This window comes from Seriola lalandi, unplaced genomic scaffold (assembly GCF_002814215.2).
Source record: "Seriola lalandi dorsalis isolate HSWRI2012SDOR001 ecotype SW California unplaced genomic scaffold, Sedor1 jcf7180002054353, whole genome shotgun sequence".
NCBI classification, from domain to species: domain Eukaryota; kingdom Metazoa; phylum Chordata; class Actinopteri; order Carangiformes; family Carangidae; genus Seriola; species Seriola lalandi.
In genome coordinates, this window is record NW_019524906.1 from 2542 (window position 1) to 24071 (window position 21530).

General features: G+C 40.8%; 4 protein-coding genes across 6 annotated transcripts; 3 read left to right on the forward strand and 1 right to left on the reverse strand.

The window, feature by feature from the left end:
* Positions 1-2569: 2569 nt before the first annotated feature.
* Positions 2570-3572, reverse strand: LOC111656307 (14 kDa phosphohistidine phosphatase). The gene is made up of 3 exons (XM_023407975.2): positions 3352-3572; positions 2929-3053; positions 2570-2829 (listed from the first exon to the last, which is right to left on the reverse strand). Exons 1-3 carry the CDS (start codon positions 3566-3568, stop codon positions 2737-2739), a joined length of 435 nt encoding a protein of 144 aa, XP_023263743.1. The 5' UTR covers positions 3569-3572; the 3' UTR covers positions 2570-2736.
* Positions 3573-5857: 2285 nt separating this feature from the next.
* sele (selectin E) lies at positions 5858-9784 on the forward strand. The gene is made up of 12 exons (XM_023407974.2): positions 5858-5927; positions 6042-6120; positions 6255-6659; positions 6822-6926; positions 7022-7213; positions 7379-7570; positions 7717-7902; positions 8026-8211; positions 8338-8544; positions 8653-8832; positions 8946-9075; positions 9175-9784. The coding sequence occupies exons 1-12, from the start codon at positions 5925-5927 to the stop codon at positions 9233-9235; spliced, it is 1926 nt and encodes a 641-aa protein (XP_023263742.1). The 5' UTR covers positions 5858-5924; the 3' UTR covers positions 9236-9784.
* Positions 9785-10756: 972 nt separating this feature from the next.
* LOC111656398 (L-selectin) lies at positions 10757-13635 on the forward strand. Of its 2 annotated transcripts, none has more exons than XM_087174430.1 (8): positions 10757-10791; positions 10950-11012; positions 11137-11532; positions 11609-11713; positions 12506-12685; positions 12915-13004; positions 13104-13125; positions 13257-13635. In XM_087174430.1, exons 1-8 carry the CDS (start codon positions 10785-10787, stop codon positions 13300-13302), a joined length of 909 nt encoding a protein of 302 aa, XP_087030556.1. In that variant the 5' UTR covers positions 10757-10784; the 3' UTR covers positions 13303-13635. The 2 variants fall into 2 exon arrangements, with proteins under 2 accessions (XP_087030556.1, XP_087030557.1); XM_087174431.1 differs by lacking the exon at positions 10757-10791 and adding an exon at positions 10792-10878.
* An 88-nt stretch (positions 13636-13723) lies between these two features.
* Positions 13724-19803, forward strand: selp (selectin P). Of its 2 annotated transcripts, XM_087174429.1 has the most exons (18): positions 13724-13807; positions 13911-13974; positions 14058-14444; positions 14543-14650; positions 14748-14933; positions 15030-15221; positions 15682-15867; positions 15984-16169; positions 16327-16512; positions 16662-16847; positions 16965-17150; positions 17284-17469; positions 17643-17828; positions 17971-18156; positions 18517-18705; positions 18791-18979; positions 19192-19320; positions 19422-19803. In XM_087174429.1, exons 1-18 carry the CDS (start codon positions 13805-13807, stop codon positions 19484-19486), a joined length of 3000 nt encoding a protein of 999 aa, XP_087030555.1. In that variant the 5' UTR covers positions 13724-13804; the 3' UTR covers positions 19487-19803. The 2 variants fall into 2 exon arrangements, with proteins under 2 accessions (XP_087030555.1, XP_087030554.1); XM_087174428.1 differs by having other exon boundaries at positions 13735-13974.
* Positions 19804-21530: the final 1727 nt, after the last annotated feature.

The following is a 21530-nucleotide window of genomic DNA, read 5'->3' on the forward strand; positions in this document are numbered from 1 at the left end:
ATCTATCTATCTATCTATCTATCTATCTATCTATCTATCTATCTATCCATCTATCTATCTATCTATCTATCTATCTATCTATCTATCTATCTATCTATCTATAACCATCTATAAATCCATGAATGTCTGACCCTCTCTGTGTGAGAGATATATTTTTGGTGAAGGACTAATTTTGAAGTAATCAGGCTAAAGTTAATCTAATCTATCTCCTCAATACATCAATTTTTTTTTCAAGTATAAATATTAGTAATTCATAAGCAATACACAACATGCAAAATAAATTTATTTAAATTTTGTATTTAAATTTTGTACAAATACAGAAAATGTTATTTAGTGGGCTATTATCTATGAGATTGTAAAGTTTATGGCGAAGGCCTCATTATGAGACAGATTGATTAAGGTTTGGGCATAGACACGTCTAATGTTTCTTACGAAAAATGCCTATCATTACACCCTAACTGTAAATGCGTTTTACGAGAAGTGAGTTGAGTCAATTCAGTTTAACACCTCCCTCCCATTCTGACCTCCCTGATTGTAGATAATGGAAAGGTTATCAGTTAACAGGAAATTGGCTCCGGATTTGGGCCTGTAACTGGAGCGGAAGACGACTTCTGTCTCTTTTATCTGGAGGTCACTGGGTAAGTGCCAAATTGCAGTCAGCATCAGTGCCTATGTTAAGTGTGCTGAGGAGGTCAAGGTCAATGGAGTTCTCTCTGTGTCAACAGTTGCAGCTAATTCTGTTCATACAGTTTGCAGAGTTACGCACCACTCCTCCTCTTAATGTTTTCTCTGTAACTCATCAGGATGGTAAGTCAAAAGCTCTAAAATGCAAGTAAGAGAAAGAATGTGCCCCAGTATACAACAATAGAACATGTACCTTTAAAGACCTAGTCAGCCTCAAGTGGGAAAACCCATAGGAAACGGATGTAGATGCTTATGATATGGATGCAGTTTCATGGGATGACATACAGCACTGTGTATGAGTATTAGGCTCTAAAAGTAAAGTGAGGATTTCACAAATAATGCTGTAGTTTTTTTTTTTAATAATCAATCAACTTCAAACAAAGTGCAGTAAACAGAAAAAACTAAATCAAATCAGTATTTGTTGTGACTACCCTTGGCCTTTTAAAGAGGATCCGTTCTCCTTGGTACACTTGAGCAGTTTTTAAAAGGTACTTGGCAGGTGGGTTTTTTCAGCATCTTAGACAATTTGCCACAGTTCCTCTGTGGCTTTAGACTGTCTCAGTGTCTTCTGTCTCTTTATGTAATCCCAGCCTGACTCTTTTATAGAAAAAAGCAAATCACTCTCTCTGTTGAAGTCATGGGAACAGCCAAGGTATCAGCACTTAACTGACAACACAATGAGAACGATGGCTTTCTGATTCCTGATTTTACATCAAAAATAGTGGTGAAAATGTCCAAGATGTTCAGAATACCCAGCGTGAATATTTTTTTTTTTCTCATGAGATTTGCATTTTAGAAGGAGATGCTCATTCAGTTCACCTCTTTGGTCCAGACAGAAATATCCCAACAACTGTTATGGTATGAATTGATATGTAAATATAAATGGTGCCCAGAGGATAAATCCTAGACTTGTGCTGATGCCTTGACTTCTCTAGCGCCACGAGCAGGACAGTGTTTAATACAGATATTTGTGGTTCCCGCATGATTTTGAATTCTTAATGATTTTAGTGATCCTATGACTTTTCCTCAAGTGCCTCCATTAGGTTCACATCTGTGGGTCTGACTAAAATGTCTCAACAACAACTAGATGTATTTTCATGAAATTTGGTGCAGACGTTAATGTTACTATGAGACTGAATTGTAATAACTTTGGTGATCCCTTAACTTTTTCTCTGGCACCATCACATCAAAACTTTTGCCAATTCTTTGGTTTATGACCAGATACCAGCAAAACATTCCCATCAGCCTCAGTTGTACTCTGTATTTAGAAATGTTAGCATGTGCTAAACTAAGATGTTGAACATGGAAATTACACCTGCTAAACATAAGCATGTTAGCATGCCTGCATTAGCATTTGGCTCAAAGCACCACTGAACCTAAGTACAGTCAGTCACGTTAAGCCACTAGTATCATGCTTTGGCTTGTTTTTGCTTAGATAGTGAAACTTTGGATTTAGATAGCACTAGATTTCACTTGTTCCATGGGTATTCATTTATTTTTCTGGGTGGTGCAAAAACAAAAAAAAAGTTTATTTTCACAAACTGGATGGGAAGTTTTGTTTACTCGATGGACTCGGCTGAAAAATGTTTAATCGCTCTGTAATCTTGCTTTTGTTACTCTTAAAACTTAGTTAATCATGGAATGTATAATTGGAAACCCTTCTTATTTGTTTTTTTTTTAAACAGGAAACTAGTAACAGGATACGTTAGTGATTCTGACTGACTCACAAGTTCCTGTATGGACTTTACGCTTGGCACATGGTCTCCAATTCTGATAAAATCCATTAATAAAAGTAAAAGTAAAACTGACTCAGTTTACTTTTAAACGAGGGGGATTTGAGAGTGAAAACGATAAAAACCTGCATTAAAAAAAGCACTTTGAGACCTTTGTGTCAATATGGGAACATTTTTAATTTCAAAGAATCCAAATCATAAAATTAAATGCACAGTAGTGTATTTGAATTAAATGATGGTTGTACAGAAGGGTCAAAACATTAACCCATTTAGGAACTGATAAATAAAGGCAGATAATGATGGGATACAGCTTTAAACTCTATTTTTTGTCATCAGACCAGGTGATTTCATAGTTGCTGTAGGCACTCTTCAACTTCTCTACAGACACAGAATGGTCTGCTTTGCCAAAGGCCTGGAAATGAGTCAGAAAGCATGAAAATAATCACATTAAAGCAATACTCTATTGCTATTTAATTCATCTTTTAATGCTTTTCCAATAAAATGAACTTACAGTTGATTCTCCAAACACCCTTAGTTTTTTGTCTTGGCTCTTGTGCTCTATCTTCCCTCCTCCAAGGCATTTACACTCCATCCCCAAGGCCTCCATAGCTGGACTGACCTTCTCAAATATGTGATCTGTAAATAATTCAAATAAAAAGATACAATCTGGTTTAGTTTCAGTACAGTTTAGTATTCAAGTTACTTTATCATCATAGCCTCCAGTTTTTTTGTTTTGATTTTTTTTTTTTTGCAATAAGCATATAAAGGTTAGCAAGTATTGCATCTGCCTGGTCTGTGCGGCATGAATGCAACTTGGACATCAATGGGTCAATTCGGAACACGCCGCAGGAAAAACTGCGCGCAAGTTTCGGTTTTCACGGCAATCTCGAGCTTAACTGACGCACTTGACGCTCTTCTGTAGCAGCGAACTTACTGTGATATTCTGCACTTTTTGTGCCCCGGACAATGTCTTTATGCACATCGCCATCTTTCACTTTCACTCTGACCAGAATGTACTTAAAAATTCCCTCTGGATCAATCTCCACATCGGGGATTTTAGCCAGAGCGTCTGCCATTGCGACTGTAGCTTTAGTCAACGCACCGGAGACCCTCAGACTGTTCAGAGGTCTACCGACGAAAGACAACAACATGGTGTGTTTTCTCCAATCACTTTATATGGACCAGGACGTCTATTTCCTGTCTTAAAGGAACAGATCATTTACAGCCTGTTGGGGAGTTCGCACGCTCGCGCCCCCACATGGCAGCAAGACGTAACTGTTTGAATTTGTCCTCAAACCCTAAAATCAAGTAGCTGATGTTGTTATCCAGTTTGTATCAAACAGAAGAGACCAGCAATGATGGCAAATACTGTTTTTCTTCCTTTGAGACTTTTTCTTTTATCCTTCTATTTGACTTGTCATTTCCTTTCCAGGGAAAGATCCTCCACTGGTGTTGATGATCAGAGGTCAGAGTTGAAGTCAGTAGGGATGTATTTGTTGTTTCAAGAATACTTCAGAATATAGCAGGATGGATGTTTTGCCACAGTTGCTTGGACATCTGGTCGCTGAATGATCTCTTTAGCTCGTAATCCATCCTGCAGCCTTTAATTTGGAGCCAAAAAAAGTCAAAAGTTCATGCCACAGTCACAAACCTCTCCACAGGAAAGAGTCTTCAGCTCTATCATGGCCAATAAGACAGACTGTCTTTAATTCTGTTTTGAATGTTTTTAATGATTGTAGTAAGAAACAAAGTGCAGCACAAATGCATTAGCAGGTGTTTGAATATTCTACACACAGTGTGTAGAGTTAATTATAGAGTTTACACACAGTGTGTAGAATAATAAACAGAATACAGTAGTCTTAACGGTAATGTCATAAACTAGTTCAGCAGAGCCGCTAAGAGCACAAACATTATTTTTTAAGGATATTCCGATCATAGCTGGAACTGACTTTCTCCCTTGAGTCTTATTCTGTATGAGTTAATTATAGAGTTTATATTATTTTTCAGGGAAGGGGTGGAGGTTAAGAGGTGTCAAACAACAGCAGCTGTGTGTCTTACAGGTCAGAAAGGAAGGATATGAATGATCACTTTGAGATGCTAATGCGGCTAGCAGGCGCCTCTGCTCCTGCAGCACATATTTCCTGTCTCTGGACACAAAGAATACCGGTAAAAAATGTTTGTAGCATTGTGTTTTTTTCCATCTTTCCTCTTGAGATGAGCACACCCTTTGACAGGACATGTCAATTCCTTTTTTTTATGTCAAAAGCATTTTCCAGTCTTTGCCTTGTCTGGTGCCACACTAAATGGCCAGACTGAATCATTCTGACTGAATCAAACTACAAAGTGCTTTACAGAAACAAAAGAGTCTCATTAGTGCTGATATAGAAAACATTATTTGCTTTCATTTTGTGAAGAATGGCTCCAATCCAAATAGGGGGAAACAGTGAGAATAATTTTTGTAATCATTCTCAGACAGTTTGTCTTATCAGCACACAGCATTTCAGTTTCCAACTGTAATTTCCTTTGTAGTCACTTTTCACTTTACTCATGCTTCTATATGTATGCTTTGCGCTAATGTGCCTTTCCCAGAAACTTATCAGTTTCTTATGATTGGCAGATTATTTTGTCTTTGCCACATGTGCTAATTTAAGGTTTTTGGCACAGTAGTACCCTATCAGCTCATTACCACATTGGGCGAGCATTTAGATGCTTTGCTTAAGTAAAATACTAATTACAACTAAATATAAAAAGGAAAAGTAAATACATTACAAGTAAAAGTCCTGCATTAAAAGTATTTGTAGTAAAATGTACTTTGGTGTCAAAATGAAACGTATCATTAGGTGGAATAGCAGTTTAAGCAGTTATAGTTGATTCAGCTGGACTCTCCAAATGTATGTTTTTCTGAGTAGATTAAACAATACATTATATTTTATAAGTCCATCATATGTTTTACATGAAAATCTATATCTTACTAGTAGTCAGTAACTGTAGCAGTCAAACAAATGTAATGAATGTAAGTAAAGTAAGTAAAGAATAAATTTTCCCTCTAAATGTGATTGAGTATAAGTATAAAGTGGTGTAAAATGGAAATAGTCAAGTAAAACTTAAATTTACTTAAATGCAATAAAAAAAAGTAAAAGTAAGCTCAAGTAAATAAACTTTATTTCCACTAGTGAAAGTTTAATATCATAATAATGATAAGAATTATATTAACAGGAAATTCTGCCTAAAACAAAGGATTTTTGGCTTTATAGTGTGGCCATAAAAACAGAGAGGGAAAGTTTCCAAGCCCCCCTGGTGGGATGGACTAGTAGTTGAGGGGCTGTGGGAATTTCCATTGAAAAAACCCTATTGTGATGTGAGCTTCCAGGAAACCGGGATCAGACCGATGGAGTGTTTAAAAGGAGGGGCCTCAGCGCATCAAACTTCACTATTACATTGTCCTCAAATAAGCTGCATCGAAATAAATTCCAAGTCTTCTCTAGGTTATTACACACACCACTTAAAATGGTGAGTATGAAGGTATCAGCTTAAATGCAGGTGCCTTTCATGCAAATGACTTCATTGTTTGCTTTTAGTCCATGATGAATCTGTGTATAAATTTTTTCTTTTTACTTTTTACAGGAGATCTGCTTTGGATTACTTCAGACCCGTGGATCTAAGATCTCTTCCTCATGGATCAGCTTGACCCTTCTTTGCTCAAGTATGTAAATTTAATGCAAAGAAACCCTGTAGTGTCCCACTTTAAAGTTTTTTCCTTTTAGATATTACTCTAATTTACTTTACTTTACTTCTTAGCTTACAATCTAATATATATGTTCTGTCCTCCATCCTCAGTGATGTGCATGTGGACTTGTGTAGAGAGCTGGTCTTACTACTACTCTAACACCACCATGAATTGGAAACAAGCAAGAGCCTGGTGCAGGGAGCACTACACAGACATGGTGGCCATCCAGAACCAGGAAGAGATTTGGCATCTCAACAGCTGGCTACCCAAGAAAACCACCTACTACTGGATCGGGATCCGCAAGGTCGATGATGTCTGGACCTGGGTCGGCACCAACAAGGCTCTGACAAAAGAAGCAACCAACTGGGCAAAGGGTGAACCAAACAATGGCAAGAATGGAGCTAAGAGGGGGGTTAATGAGGATTGTGTGGAGATGTACATTAAAAGGGATAAACAGACTGGCAAGTGGAATGATGAGAGGTGCGAGAAGAACAAGACGGCTCTGTGCTACACAGGTAAGCTAAAGTTTTGGATTAGGATACAATAGCTGTTCATTTTAGCTGCCTTAGTTGTGGTATTCTTGTTCAATATTAGAAAATTCTAGTGACTAAACTGTTTAAATTATTTATTGATGGTGTTACTGAAAAGATATATGAACGTACTTCTTCTCTCCTCAGCTGCCTGTAAGAATGACTCATGCGTCTATGGAGAATGTGTGGAAACCATCAACAGCCACATGTGTGCTTGTTTTGAAGGCTTTTATGGAGAGAGGTGTGAGCAAGGTAAGAAATACAATGATGTTCTGCTTGTTCACCTTACTTTAAGTCACTTACAGTCAGGACTTGATATCTAATTCTCCTGTTTTCTTTGTCGGCAGTTATTAAATGTGACAAAGAGGAGGTGACTGTCCCATATAAAGGAAGCGTAACTTGCACTCATCAGTATGGGAATTTTTCCTACAACTCCTCTTGCGAGTATTCCTGTGAGAAAGGATATGAGCTGAGTGTGCCAACACCCCTGACATGCACTGCCTCCAAAATATGGTCGGCGCAGCCTCCTACATGTGAACGTGAGTTGAGGTGTATTGCAAAGCTGCAAAAAAATAAAAAATAAAATAAAAAAATACATTGAAATATAACGTTGATTTCAAGTAACGACATTCAGAGAAGCAGAGTTTTATATTCTCAGTAATGGATCATGCCTTAATGTGTTTTTATGGTGCTGTCACCCACAGTGGTTCAGTGTCCAGAGTTGTCTCATCCAGCAAGAGGATCCATGAATTGCTCTGATCCTCTGGGTTCCTCCAGCTACCAGTCCACCTGTGTATTTACCTGTGATGAAGGCTTTGTGCAAACTGGTTCCACATCTAACACTCTGCAATGTGAAGCATCAGGAAGCTGGAATGCCTCACAGCCATCTTGTGTTGGTACGCCCACATATTTTATGTTTTTACCTTGCAGGATTTTATAGTCCGGCTGTATTTAAGTCTGTCATTGCAAGGGGAAAGTTATATGATTTTTTTTTTTTAGAAGGCTGCTGTTGACCTCTTCTGTTGCCCCCTCTGTTTTGCAGCTGTCCAGTGCCCCGCTATCGAGGAGCTAGAGAATGGCTCTGTCAACTGTGGAGATGCAGATATGAGGTTCATTTACGGAAACACCTGCAGCTTCAGCTGTGCCCCCGGCTACCGCCTGGTGGGAGAGAGCAGGTTGATGTGCACATCAGCAGCTGAGTGGAGTGAGAGAATGCCACGCTGTGAAGGTGAGGGCGCACTTTAAATGTAATGTACGCCGTCTTTATGATTAATAAGAGTTTACTTGTTCCTTGCCTTGTGACAAACACACTAAATGTAATTTGTTTTTTTCACTTATTTTCCTGTGTTAGCCATCACATGCCAGAATCCAGAGGGAGACACTCACCTTAACACCATGTGCAACGCATCTTCTACTGAACTGCAGCCTGGCTCCACCTGCAGCTTCAGCTGTAAAGCAGGCTATGAACTGCAGGGAGTGCAGACTATTCAGTGCTCTGAGGACGGACAATGGAGTAAAGCCATACCTACCTGCAAAGGTATGGAAGCATATCATAGTCTCATAAATCTTTATATACTACATGCTACTTACCCAAAGCTTTTTCACAGCCTATTTGTGCTCTGATTTTGTGCCTCATGACATCTCTTCCATTTTTCCTTTGTAGCAATAGGATGTCCTGCACCTGAGATTCCAACAAATGGCCACATCAGCTGTAGCGCTTCCCTGTCTTTACCTGTGTCCACCGAGACCCCCCATCCACTTGGTATTTTCTGCACTTTTAGCTGTGATGAGGGCCATGAACTTGAAGGTGCACTCAGCATGGAGTGTGGACATTCAGGCCAGTGGAACTCCACACCACCCACCTGCAAAGGTATAGATATGTACCCGTTTTATCTGCACAATTTGTATTGCACTACTTTATTTGCATGCTCCAATATGTGATAATTAAAATCTTAATTCTCGCTCTCTTTTCCAACAGTCGTAAGTTGCCCGTTGCTCGAGGCTCCTGAAAATGGTCAAATCAACTGCTCAGACAAAGACCAAGAGTACAACTCTCAGTGCTCCTTCACATGCAGTCAAGATTACTCCTTAGATGGACATGAGATGCTGACCTGTGATCGTAACGGCAACTGGACCAGAGAGAGACCCACCTGCCAAGGTAAAACACAGAAAAGGAACAAATGTTATGAGAAATTTAAATACAATACAAGATTCAAATATGAGTTTGCATTTAAAAGGTGAAATAATTCACATTTGATAATGTTTCCACAGCTTCCCCATCTCAGGTTACTGCCATCGTCTCTGGTGTGGCCACAGGAGGCGCTCTGTTATCTGGTCTGTCTGTTGCCATGTGGATCCTGAAACGACTTAAGAAGAAAGCAACCAAGTTTGAGCTGAACAGGTTAGATAAACGTTCACCTTTCTTATATCATACAGTTTTCTGAAAAAAAAAGTTTGTTGGATTGCAGTGCTCATCCTCTTCTTTTGTCTTTTCTTACAGCAACTCCGACATAGAGGCTCCTCCACAGGTCTACAAAAATAGCACTGACAGCCTCATATAGAACACAGTCATAATCCACATAGGCAGCTAAGAACTAAGCTATATAGACCTATATCTTTAACATAACTGTATGTGCGTCACCAGACATGGTAACGTGAACAATATGAATCATTTTGAACAGTGTGAAGCTTGTTAACAGTAAAACCCTGCATGTCAGAGATTTCATTAATGAGAGGAAATGCTTTCTTTTAGATCTTTGCATTTAATGGTATTATCATGTTTTTGTTCTATGCAGTTTTTAAAACGATCATTTATTTGCTCTGTATTGGTGTTCAAACATATATTTCCTCCCAAAGGGAGTTTTATATTGAACATATTGTTCAACCTCTTCATGAAAATGCTGGAAAGGTGCATGGCTCTATCCATGTTATAGTAAATGCTGCATAACATTGTGGGTGGATTGTCATGCTATTACAGAACTGTGAATAATTTCGGTATTTATGGGCTATTTTTATTTAATAGGTAGTTAATGCATTTGAAATTGATATTGATATTTCTGTATGTTTAAAGCAGTGCTGACTTTTATTCATAATAAAACTTCAAACCATCACTTGCTTTTGTTTATTCTTATGCATCTTTCAGTATGATGACCCATATCTACTGTCAGTTCAGAAAGATATTGCTGTGTGACTACAGTGCTGCCCCAGTACATAGGTTCAGCCATTAACTCCAATGATATTCCCACACTTTGAGCACAGTGACATTCACACTGAAATTGCAGGACATCGTGTGTTTTTTCAGGGGTGCAGGAAGAACCTTTTCCAAATACAACACAGACCTCTTATCTGTCTCTGTCACCCCATTGCAGGGGTCAGGACAGAGCAGGATGGCTGAATAACAGCTGGGGTAATCTGTTTTACACATCATCACCATTGTTTGCCTCAGTGAATTTTCTTCTATGTCAGCACTTTAGTAGGACCAGAAATACATCTGATATCTTACATCAGACTGGAGGCGACAGCATGGGCACTCTGTCTCTCTGTAATTTGTTGCTGTTGAAAACTTAGATTTATAACACGTTAGCATGCAGAGCAGTAATGTCACTAAAAAACCATGAATAAAGGATACTGAAAAAACCCTCATTTTAACAGGTGAAAGGCTTAATTTCATTGTGCAATATACTTTCAATACACTAATAAAGCCAAAGGGTCATAAAGGAATTGATCACCAAAAAATAGCTGCAAAAGTGGCAATGAACATGCAATTAATAGGGGAAAGAAAATGTTGGGAATAGTTCATTCTCTAAATTTAGAATACTTTTTTTTATTGTTTGTATTCCCTTTCATAGATTTTTTTTCATGCACGACTGAATAATCTGTCCCTGATCCCACCTTTACCAAAAGCAGGTAACACTTCCCAACAAGTCTGTTCATGTATAATAAGTCATTAAGCCAATCATTCATCACATGCATTTACTCTGTACAGTAAACATCCAGCTATTGTATGATAATGTTGGATTGCTTAGCCTAGGAGAAATATAAAAGCCTGACACTGATCCCTGATTGCACCAAACTAACATTCACTTACTGAGCCCCTGCGGTGTAAGTTTGATGAAAGGTGAAAGATTATGATTTAAGTTTACTAGTGTTTTAAACAATTTAGAGAACATTTTGTTTATATATTAAGCTATAATACCAATTCTAGGTGAGTAATTAATTTCTTATTCAGTCATTTTTCATGATGATATTAATTTTCAAAAATCTTTTTTTCTTCAGACAGACAACCGATGATTGTAATTCGCTCCCTGATAATGAAGTTGACACTATTCTTCCTCCTCGGTGAGTATTAGTTTTAATACTATGACAGAATGTATAGTTGCTGAGTTGACACGATACATAACACAAATGTGCATGAACGCTGTCACATCTGATGGTGAATTGTCATCCCATTATCCTCTTACAGGTAGCTCCTTGGCTGTAACTACTTTGGGCTGGACATATCATTACTCAAATAAAACTATGAACTGGACCGAGGCCCGGCTGTATTGCCAGTCTAATTACACAGACATGGTGGTCATCCAAAGCCAAATTGAGAATGATTATCTGGTATCCTACCTGCCAGAGAGACAAGGAAGTCCATATTATTGGATTGGAATCACTAAAAACCACAAGAATGAAACCTGGACCTGGATTGGGAATAACAGCACATGGGTTGGTAATGAGTCGTGGGCAGAAAACGAACCCAACAACAACCACAGCACAGAGTTCTGTGTGGAGATCTACATCAAAAAAGGAAAAAACAGAGGGAAGTGGAATGATGAGAAATGTTCCCATGGAAAACGCCCTGTTTGTTATAAAGGTATGTAAAGCTGATTGTTTTTAAAGGTTGTTACGGTTTCACAAACGGTTTTAGTATTGCACCTTTTTCTTAACAGCCCAATGTAATGCAACATCATGCGGCAGAGGAACATGTCAGGAGGCCATAAAAAACATAACCTGCCTCTGTGAAACTGGCTTTAAGGGAGACAGGTGCCAAACAGGTGAGGAGAGAGCTCTTTGAATACAAGTCACAAATTATTATTACAGTATTACTGTTAAACAGTACGTGGTGTTTATTTAAAGGATAGGTAAATTTTTTTCAAGTTAATCTTAATAGTCACATGCCCATAATGTTCAATGAAACAGTTTTTGGTGGCTGTTATTCCTTTCCATACTGACGATTCTTTGCTAAGAGATGAGAAAATCCACAGATTTCAAGTATACAATTACAATGACTACTAACTCTTCTCGTTTAGCAGCTAACCAACCAGGATATTTCTGTCACAATTCGCCTCTGTTGGTTTTTCTTTTATTTTTCTTATTTTTTTATTTATTTATTTGTCATCACTGCATTCTCGTGTTTCTGTGAGTTTCTGGACTGTTCTGTTTCTGCCTGTGTCACTCCGGCTCATATGCTCTTGCCTGCACTGCCTGCAAGTTTGAGTCTCAGCTGCCTCCTCTGTGCCTGCATTTGGATCCTCCTGCCTGCCATCTACGCCCTGTGGGCATCATAAGTTCACTGACTCATACTGCTCTTCTTCATAACATTAATTTCTTTTTTTTTCTTTCTTTTTTTTTTTTTTTTTTTTAAAAAAGAGTTCTATGAAGGAAAATGCATCTGTTTCCTTTGTATCCTGAGGCCAAGCTAAGGATCATGTTCAAAATACGGATCAAAATTACTTGCATCAGCTTGTATGGGGTCTAAAAAATGTGTTATTTTCACAATACAAAGCTATTGTAAGATATTACATAACTGTACCCCTGTTAACCTTTGACCTGTTTTGTACCCACAGCTGTGGAATGCCCCCATCTGCCTCAGCCTGATAACGGGGACTTTAGCTGTTTTGGAGGAAATCAGACATTTAACTCAACCTGTCAACTGAAATGCCACCTAGGCTTCCTGCTGATGGGCTCAGCGAGTGTTACCTGTGGGGCCACTGGGGCCTGGAGTGGCCCAAGACCAATTTGTACAAGTAATTATTTGAAGTTATATAAAAGTTTATAAAATATTTTTTAAATAAGAATAAATACACCAAAACCAAGGCAGGTATAGACATAGCACTTGTTTTGCTGCTTCTAAAGAATCATTATTATAATGGGCAACAACAACAGTATTATGGTAGTAACTTGAAATATCACACTTTAAAATATTGTATGGAAGGAGTGACTGTATTCCAGAGAGTGAATATATTTGTTTTTCAGGCTATAAACAGGCTCTGTTGGCTGTGGCTGGGTGTGGAGCCTTGTCAGCCTTCTGCTCCATTTGTTTTTGCTGGATGAAACGCAGAAAAAGTCAGTGTTTCTCAATTACACTACATAGAAACAAGAGATACAATGCAATCTTATTGCAACACTTCAATAGTGATCTGTTTGTCCGTTCATTTCTCACAGGAAAGAAACTTACCCAAGTAAGGTCAGTGTTGAAATCGGGTGCTTGTCCAAAGCTGCTCCACCCTTTTATGCACCGTGTGTGATCTTCAACATTTAAAAAGTTGATTTACTGAAAATGTGGAGAGTAAGTGTTGATCTGCTTGTCCCTCATAGGCAGCCTGAAGAAGTGATAAGTCCATCCAGTGAGGTGCACGGATGAAGGACAACTGGAACCTTACTTATATCTTATTAGAATATATCTATAACGGCCAAAATGCAATCACTCATATTAATTATAGTACACTGTTAATAAATAAACCTACAGTCACTGGCTGCACAGGCTCTATGCCAAGATAGTTCAGCATTTTGTCTGCTATACTATATGTTAAAGCTTAATCTGGATATGCTGCATCATTAGTGTATGCGTGTGTATGTGATGGTTTATTATCAGGTCGTGTGTATGTAACCTCAAAAATGCATTTAATAAGAGCTGCATTTCTGTGGCACCTTAAACAATGAGAAATTTAATTCAATAAAATACATTGTATTAGTATTTGTATGTGTGTTTGTGTGTGTTATGGGTGGTAGAGTGGTGCCCTTCATAAAAGGAAGTTATGGTAAGTGATATTACAAAATGAGTCACAGGCTCACTCCCTGAGGGACATTTAATGCTGTTTTTGAGTGAGTGTGTCGACAAGAGCGAGTGACTGACGACAGATCAAATGGTAAGACATGAACTCTCAGTGCAAGTGTTGTGCATGTGTGAATACATACTGTGACTCTACACTCATAAGAAATTATGTGAAAACAATTCTCATTTTATTTCAGATGTCTCAAGAATCAAGTCTGCATCACAGGATGTTGATAGCCGCACTGATTGTTTTTACCCAAGGTAGGTCTGCATAATCCTACAAGCAGCAAACACTTTGCTTCACCGGTTCCCTTTTGTCTCATCATCCATATACCTAATCTTAGACCTGAGCCGCGGAGGAGGAGCGCAGGCATGGACCTACAGCTACAGCACCACCCCAAACCGGAGATGGCATGAGGCCCGCCAGTGGTGCCACCAGCACTTGTCAAACATGGTAACCATCCAGACCCCGGAGGAGACTGACTTCATCAACAACCTGCTGCCATTTAACCAGAAATATTACTGGACAGGCATTCGCAAAGTGGATGGAGTGTGGACCAGGGAAGGAAACAATAAGACTGTACCAGAGGATGCTCAGAACTGGGCGCCAGAGGAGCCAGATAAAATTGCGGGTCAGGACTGTGTGGAGATTTACATTAAGAGGAATAAAGACACAGCCAAGTGGAACAATGAAAAATGCCAAAGTAAGAAGGGAACTATCTGCTACTCAGGTAAACCACTCTTAATTTTGTTTTTGTTTGATGGACATGTTTACCTGACCCCTGTAGACTTATTATAGCATATAAGATCTCTGTCTGCATGTATGTAGCCTCTTGTACACAGGATTCCTGCAGTGCCCATGCAGACTGTGTGGAGACCGTGGGGAACTATACTTGCCAGTGTCATCCTGGTTTCCATGGGCCACGCTGTGAGGAGGGTGAGCAAACAGTGTCATCATGTTGGAACCAACCACAAGCTCTTTCTGTGATGAGTTAAAAAAAATTATTTTTTTTTTGTTGTTTTTTTTTCTTCAGCAATCGCATGCAAACCCTTGCTGGAACCACAACACGGTTCTCACCACTGTTTTCATCCCTATGGGTCCAATCGTTTCAACTCTTCCTGCCGTTTTCACTGTGAACTTGGCTTTCGCTTGTTGGGCTCGCCCCAACTGTTGTGCCAAACCAGTGGGCAGTGGAACAACCCAGTTCCTCTGTGTCAAGGTATGGCCGCTGCATAACAACAATGTGAAAACAATTGTTATTTCAGATGTCAAAATTACGAGGAATACACTTTTTTTTTTTTACTGCCTCTTGCAGTTGAACAGTGCCCAGTTCTGAACCACACTAACATCAGTGGAGGTGGTATGAACTGCAGCCACCCCATCGCTCCTTACAGCTACAACTCCAGCTGTGAGGTCAGGTGTGATGAAGGCTATGAGCTCAGTGGAGGGAGCCAGATGCGTTGTGAACACACTGGGCGGTGGACTGCCAGTGTCCCAGCATGTACAAGTAAAGTGATTCTCTTTACCTTTGAAAAGTAAAATTAGACCAAATAATGTAACAATTTAATGATCGTAAATGTTCATGTGAAATACTTTTTATATATGACTTGACCTCTGGTAATAGATTGCCACTGCCACCTTTTACGAATATTTTACTGGACTCTATGTGCAGTCACATCCTGTCCAGACAGTGCAGCAGATCAGAGGCAGGTCACACCTATCACCACTTTACTTCACACTCATTTATGTCTGTGTTGGGCAAACAATATTGCGATTTAATGCAGGTTGGCAGTTGCTGTTTTCCTTGACTATAAATCATGTCAGCGTGATTGTTCACATCACCATCTTATGCTCATGCTATGTGTATAAAAGCAGTCACAATGCACGGTGGTTCAAACTGATACATTTCAAAAGGATGTTGATTTGATTTTTGAGTGTGACTGTGTGATATCTGTATCCCACCACAGTAAAAAAGTGCTCCCCCATTTTCTTTCCTGTCACGGGCAACATGACGTGTGTGGACACTCTGGAGCCTTTCTCCTTTGGCTCACAGTGTAACTTCAACTGCCAGGAAGGCTACAACCTGACCGGAGACAGCTTGCTCACCTGTCTGGCTTCAGGACAATGGAGCAAAGCTACACCTACATGCACGGGTGGGTCACTGAATTTCTGTGCGATTTTTAATGGTTACAAAGATTTCATTGGTTCTCTGAAAGCAACACAAAACTGTTCACTGCTCTGATGAGTAATGGTGTTTCTTCTTCTTCAGTGGTACAGTGCAACAGTCTGGAGGCTCCACCCCATGCCTCCGTCGAATGCCAAGACCCTTTAGAAGTGTACAGCTATGGCTCAATATGCACCGTGCAATGTGAAGAAGGATTTGATCTGATTGGCGCAAACATGACACAATGTTCTTCACAGGGCAGCTGGAGTCACACACTTCCTGTCTGCCAGGGTATGAGCATAGATGACTAAGTAATGAAGTACATATCACACAATCTGTTCCTACTGCTCAGCTTTTTGCTAAAATAAACAGTCAGTTTAGTTTTTGTTTTAATTTCCCACATGTAATCTGCATCTAATTGGTCTGTCCTTGTCTTTCATCCTACAAGCTAAGAAGTGCAATCCCATAAATCCCCCCCCCCATGGCTCCCTTTCCTGTTCTGACCCACATGGTTCCTTCAGTTTTGGTTCACATTGTATGACAACATGTGATGAGGGTTTTCTCCTGAATGGGACAGCCAACGCTGAGTGCACCTCTCTGGGCATGTGGAGCGCCGACATCGCACACTGCTCGGGTAAAGAAAATACTAACTGTCTGCATCCTGCCACTGTTAACTGTAGTCAACTTGTAGCTCAGCTTGTAAAGTCATGGTTTAGATTCTGGCACCACTTTATCACATTAAGTATATCTTATTGGACTCTCCCTCTCTCTGTTGCCCTCCAGCTAAAAGATGTCCCGCTCTGAACTCCACTACCTATGGCTCCTTATTTTGCTTTGATCCACATGGAGAGTTCAGTTTTGGTTCTCAGTGTACGTCAGCTTGTGAGGAGGGTTTTCTCCTGAATGGGACGGCCGACACAGTGTGCACCTCTCTGGGCACGTGGAGTGCAGACATCCCACATTGCTTGGGTAAAAAAAAAAAATCTCTGTTTTATCATTTGCTGATTAGAAATCAACAGAAGAGCTCTTAATTGAATGGTAAAGCATTTAGATATCACAGTCCTTCTCTGCCTGTTTCTCCCCCAGCTAAGAGATGCCCCACTCTGAACTCCCCCCCCCATGGCTCCTTTTCCTGCTATGATCCTCATGGAGAGTTCAGCTTTGGTTCTCGGTGCACATCAACCTGTGAGGAGGGTTTTGTCCTGAATGGGACAGCTAACACAGATTGCACATCTGTGGGCAAGTGGAGCAGAGACGTCCCACGTTGCCTGGGTAATAAATGATAGAGACCTAGGTCATAATCAGGCAAATGCAACTGTAAGACCTTGTCATGTCTTAGTCTAGTATAATTTTACCACATGTAGCTCTGAAATATCTTGTTTGTCTCTTCTTCTGTTTATTCCAGCGAAAAGATGTCCCACTCTGAACTCTCCCCCTCATGGCTCTTCATCCTGCTCTGATCCTCATGTAGAGTTCAGTTTCGGTTCTCGGTGCACATCAGCCTGTGAGGAGGGTTTTGTCCTGAGTGGGATGGCTGACACGGAGTGCACCTCTGTGGGCACGTGGAGCACAGAGACCCCACATTGCTTGGGTAAAAAAAAAAAAAAAAAAAAAATTGAATCCCTGTATTATTATTTGCTGATTAGAAATCAATGTAAAAGCTCTTAAACTCATGGCTTAGATTGTGCATTGCAGTGCCACTTTGCTTCATAAAGCGCCCACATATTAAAATATCTTCTTGATCTCTCGTTTTGTCTGTTCCAGCTAAGAAATGTCCTTCTCTAAACTCTCCCCCTCATGGCTCTTCATCCTGCTCTGATCCTCATGGAGAGTTCAGGTTCGGTTCTCGGTGCACGTCAGCCTGTGAGGAGGGTTTTGTCCTGAATGGTACAGCTGACACGGAGTGCACCTCTGTGGGCACGTGGAGCACGGAGACCCCACGTTGCTTGGGTAAAAAAAAAAAAATGTCAGAATCTGTTGATTGTAATTATCATAAGAGCTTGTAATTTCATGTTTTAGATCATGACTGAACAACTTTGCCAAGTAAAGTGTTTAAATATCTCAGTCCCTCTCTGTCTCTGTTTCTCTCCAGCTAAGAAATGTCCCACTCTCAACCCTCTGGCTCATGGCACCTTTCTCTGCTCTGATCCTCATGGAGAGTTCAGTTTTGGTTCTCGGTGCACATCAACCTGTGAGGAGGGTTTTGTCCTGAATGGGACGGCTGACACTGAGTGCACCTCTCTGGGCACGTGGAGCACAGAGACCCCACGTTGCTTAGGTAAAAGAAAAAGTCATAATCTGTTGATTGTAATCATCATAAGAGCTTTCAATTTCAGGATCAGAGAATTAGCCAGCTGTAATAAATCAAAATATGAGCACGGCACTTGGCATTTATTCCCCCCTGCTGGACATGCTGTATCGTATTATACACCTGTGCTTTAGAATTTGGCTCCATAAATGCATTTACAGATGTATTTGCTTGTATCATAAGCAACAGAAAAACTCACATCATTAACTTCCCAAAAGTGGAATCGGTGTTGAAGTCTGGGAACTAGCCTCCTTTCCCCGCTTTGTTTCACACAATGAGGTTTGTTTGTTGAGGCTGGTGGTCATTCTGTATGTTCAACGTTATCTGCAGCACGTCCATGCCCCCTACTGGCCGAAGCTCCACAACACGGGAGGATGAACTGTAGCCATCCATTCTCCCCATTCAGCTACAACTCCAGCTGTGGCTTTGAATGTAATGAGGGTTTCTGGCTGAGGGGGACACCAACAATGACCTGCAGCAACTCAGGCCACTGGAGTCAGGATCTACCCACTTGCCAGCGTGAGTGTGCAGCATTATTTTAAATGTACTAGTTTTGTCTTGGTGTTCAAACAGCTGGTCTAATTGCAATTTCTGTCCTTTCCAGCGGTACAGTGTGAGGACATCCCAGCCTCGTCTTTACCCCTGTCTATGAACTGCTCCCACCCTCTGGGGCATTTCAGTTTTGGCTCCCAGTGTCTTTTTACCTGTACAGGTGGATTCTCCCTGAATGGCACTGAGGTGCTGCTTTGCTCCTCTGCTGGGTTTTGGAGTGACAGCCTTCCTAACTGCACGGGTAAAGCTTGTATTAAAACTGATCCTTTGTTGACTTTTACAAGAAGATAACAGTGTATTACCAGTCTTTGCACTATGAGCATGGTGGTGGTTATTTATTAACTGAAGGACTGATAAAGATCTTAAAAACACACACACATCATAGAATCATGACAGTATATATGCAGTGAGAACAACAGACTGAAGACTGAAAATGTTTGTGTGTTCCTGTAGAAGCTACTCCGGTGGGGGCTGCCATGCTGATGAACAGTGCAACCGGGGCAACCTCTGTTCTTGTGCCACTTCTCCTGATAGGACTGGGTTTTTTGGCTTTGTTCATTTTGACACGATCTAAGAAAAGAGGTGAGAGCCTCAGTAATGATGGCGTACAGTTTCACACATACACATATACCATGTTGTGACACACAGATTGCTGCCCTCATCCTATCCTCTGATCTTTGCAGGACATGCAATCACATATGACGGGCCATCGTGGGAAGAAAGAGAGAATCCAGCGTTTGAGTTTTGATTTTTGATTTTCTTTTTGTTCTTTCTTGAGACTTTTGATTTTTGCAGCAAATCATTTTCAAATACTGAAACCACTTAATGCTTGCTGTTATTATTATTATGTGAGGCTTGATGGCAGGCTTTAAATTTAGATAACCAAGCAATTGCTGTATACTTTGAATGAAAAGCTTTACCTTCTGTTATACTTAAAGAAATCAAAATCATGCATGGTAGATGTACAGTACAGCTTGTGTGCAGCTTTTACTCCTTTCCAGTTTCCTGCTTCCTGCATCTCGTCTTGTCACTTAAATTGTCAATAAATTATAATCCTCCTTGAAATGTTGCTTTTATTTATTTTATTTTTTTAGCTGACTCACCCACTCCTTCACATTAAGCAATTGATCAGTGTTGGCATACTTTAAGCAATGTCCAGTGTAATGTGGTACAGTGTCCTCCCTAGCAGCCCTGGTTACCCACATTCGACCTCCTCCATAGGATCTAATACTGTAGGGTCAGTCGAGGAGATGGCAGAGAACCTCTGAGATTGCCAAACTGCCACAAAGTGTCAATTTAGCACATTTAATGGCCAGAAAGCTCCTGTCACTGAGTGGTGAGGAGGTGATCTATTATCAGTCTCAGCTCAATGTGTCACATTGGGAACCGATCCAACAATTTACTACCACCACACTAACTACAGATTATCGAACTGTCTTGAACTGAGACTCACGTGGCGTTATATATTAGTTATGATACACATTTTGTACTACAAATTTAAGTGTAAATTAGTTGTCTAATTTATGTATGAAATCTCCTGTGCCAATAATGCGGCAGAAATATGTGCAGCAAATGGCCGATGGAGTATCTTCAGCAAAGTGTGTGCATCCGTCTTGGCGCTGGAACAGCATGAAGCCAATTATAGCGGTTAAAAGACAGAGGGCTTGTGGCCTATGGCTGGCATGAGGAGTGCAATAAATAACCGAACTGTTGACAGGAAACTGTTTGGCTACCGTCAGAATAATAATGAGGTTATTGCTACCCGCTGCGACCGTATGATCACGTTTTGATTATTTTTTCTCATCCCACCCACTGCTGCTGGCAGCCATATATATACGTGCCAACTGTGCACGGACTCGCGCACAAGAAGGGAAAAGGCCCCGCAGGTGACCACGTTGGCTTCCTTCCCTGATATTTAAGTCTGGCTTTTCTCCCTTCATCTGCCTCTGAAGATACAAGGAAATGCATTATGATACTTAGGTCCCTTCAACAAAGAGTGTTGTTCCTCCTAACACATGAGCACGCACACGTGCACATGCCAGCGGACACTTAGACCAGATACAGACACAGATACAAAGACAGACTCAAAGAAACACACACAGTATACTCTGCTGCACACTTCTTTAGCTCTGGTTGGCAGTAGCATACCACGGTGACAGACAGTTAGATTGTTCCTGACCATTGACTTGCGCTCTCTGCTCTGCAAGGTCTGATTTCATAGTGGGATACATGAGATGGGTCCAAGAGAGGGTTCATGGCTGGGGCAAGGAGGCACTCCATACAGTGGGGCTTCATATCTCTGTGTCACCCTGGGCATTCTCCCCTGACACAGCTTTCAGCCCCTCCGTTGTCTGGACCCCCCCCCCCCATCCCTGGGTTTTCTCAACCTCTCTTTCCCCAGGATTGGTGCATTCCAGCTGGGCACAGTGCCTGGGTGGTCGCCCCCACCCCTTCCCCTTCCAGTCCGCTTTGACTGGAGGAAGGAAAAGGCAGAAAAATGCAGCGAGGGCCTGTGACCGTGAGGAGCACAATGTGAGCGTTGATGATGGCGGCGTGGATGTGATGCTTACCTGCCACTGACCCATACTGCTGTCATAGCCCAGCATTTTACAATCTGATGATCCACCCAACAGCCAGGGGAAGATGCCTCGCTGACCTGTCACCTAGATTGGACCGATAAGCACTGAAGATGGACTGACCCAGCTCTGACCCTCAGCATGAATACCCCATCTTCATCCTGAAGGATCAGTCCGCGCTTTATACTTACTGTGCCACACACCTCATCCTGAATG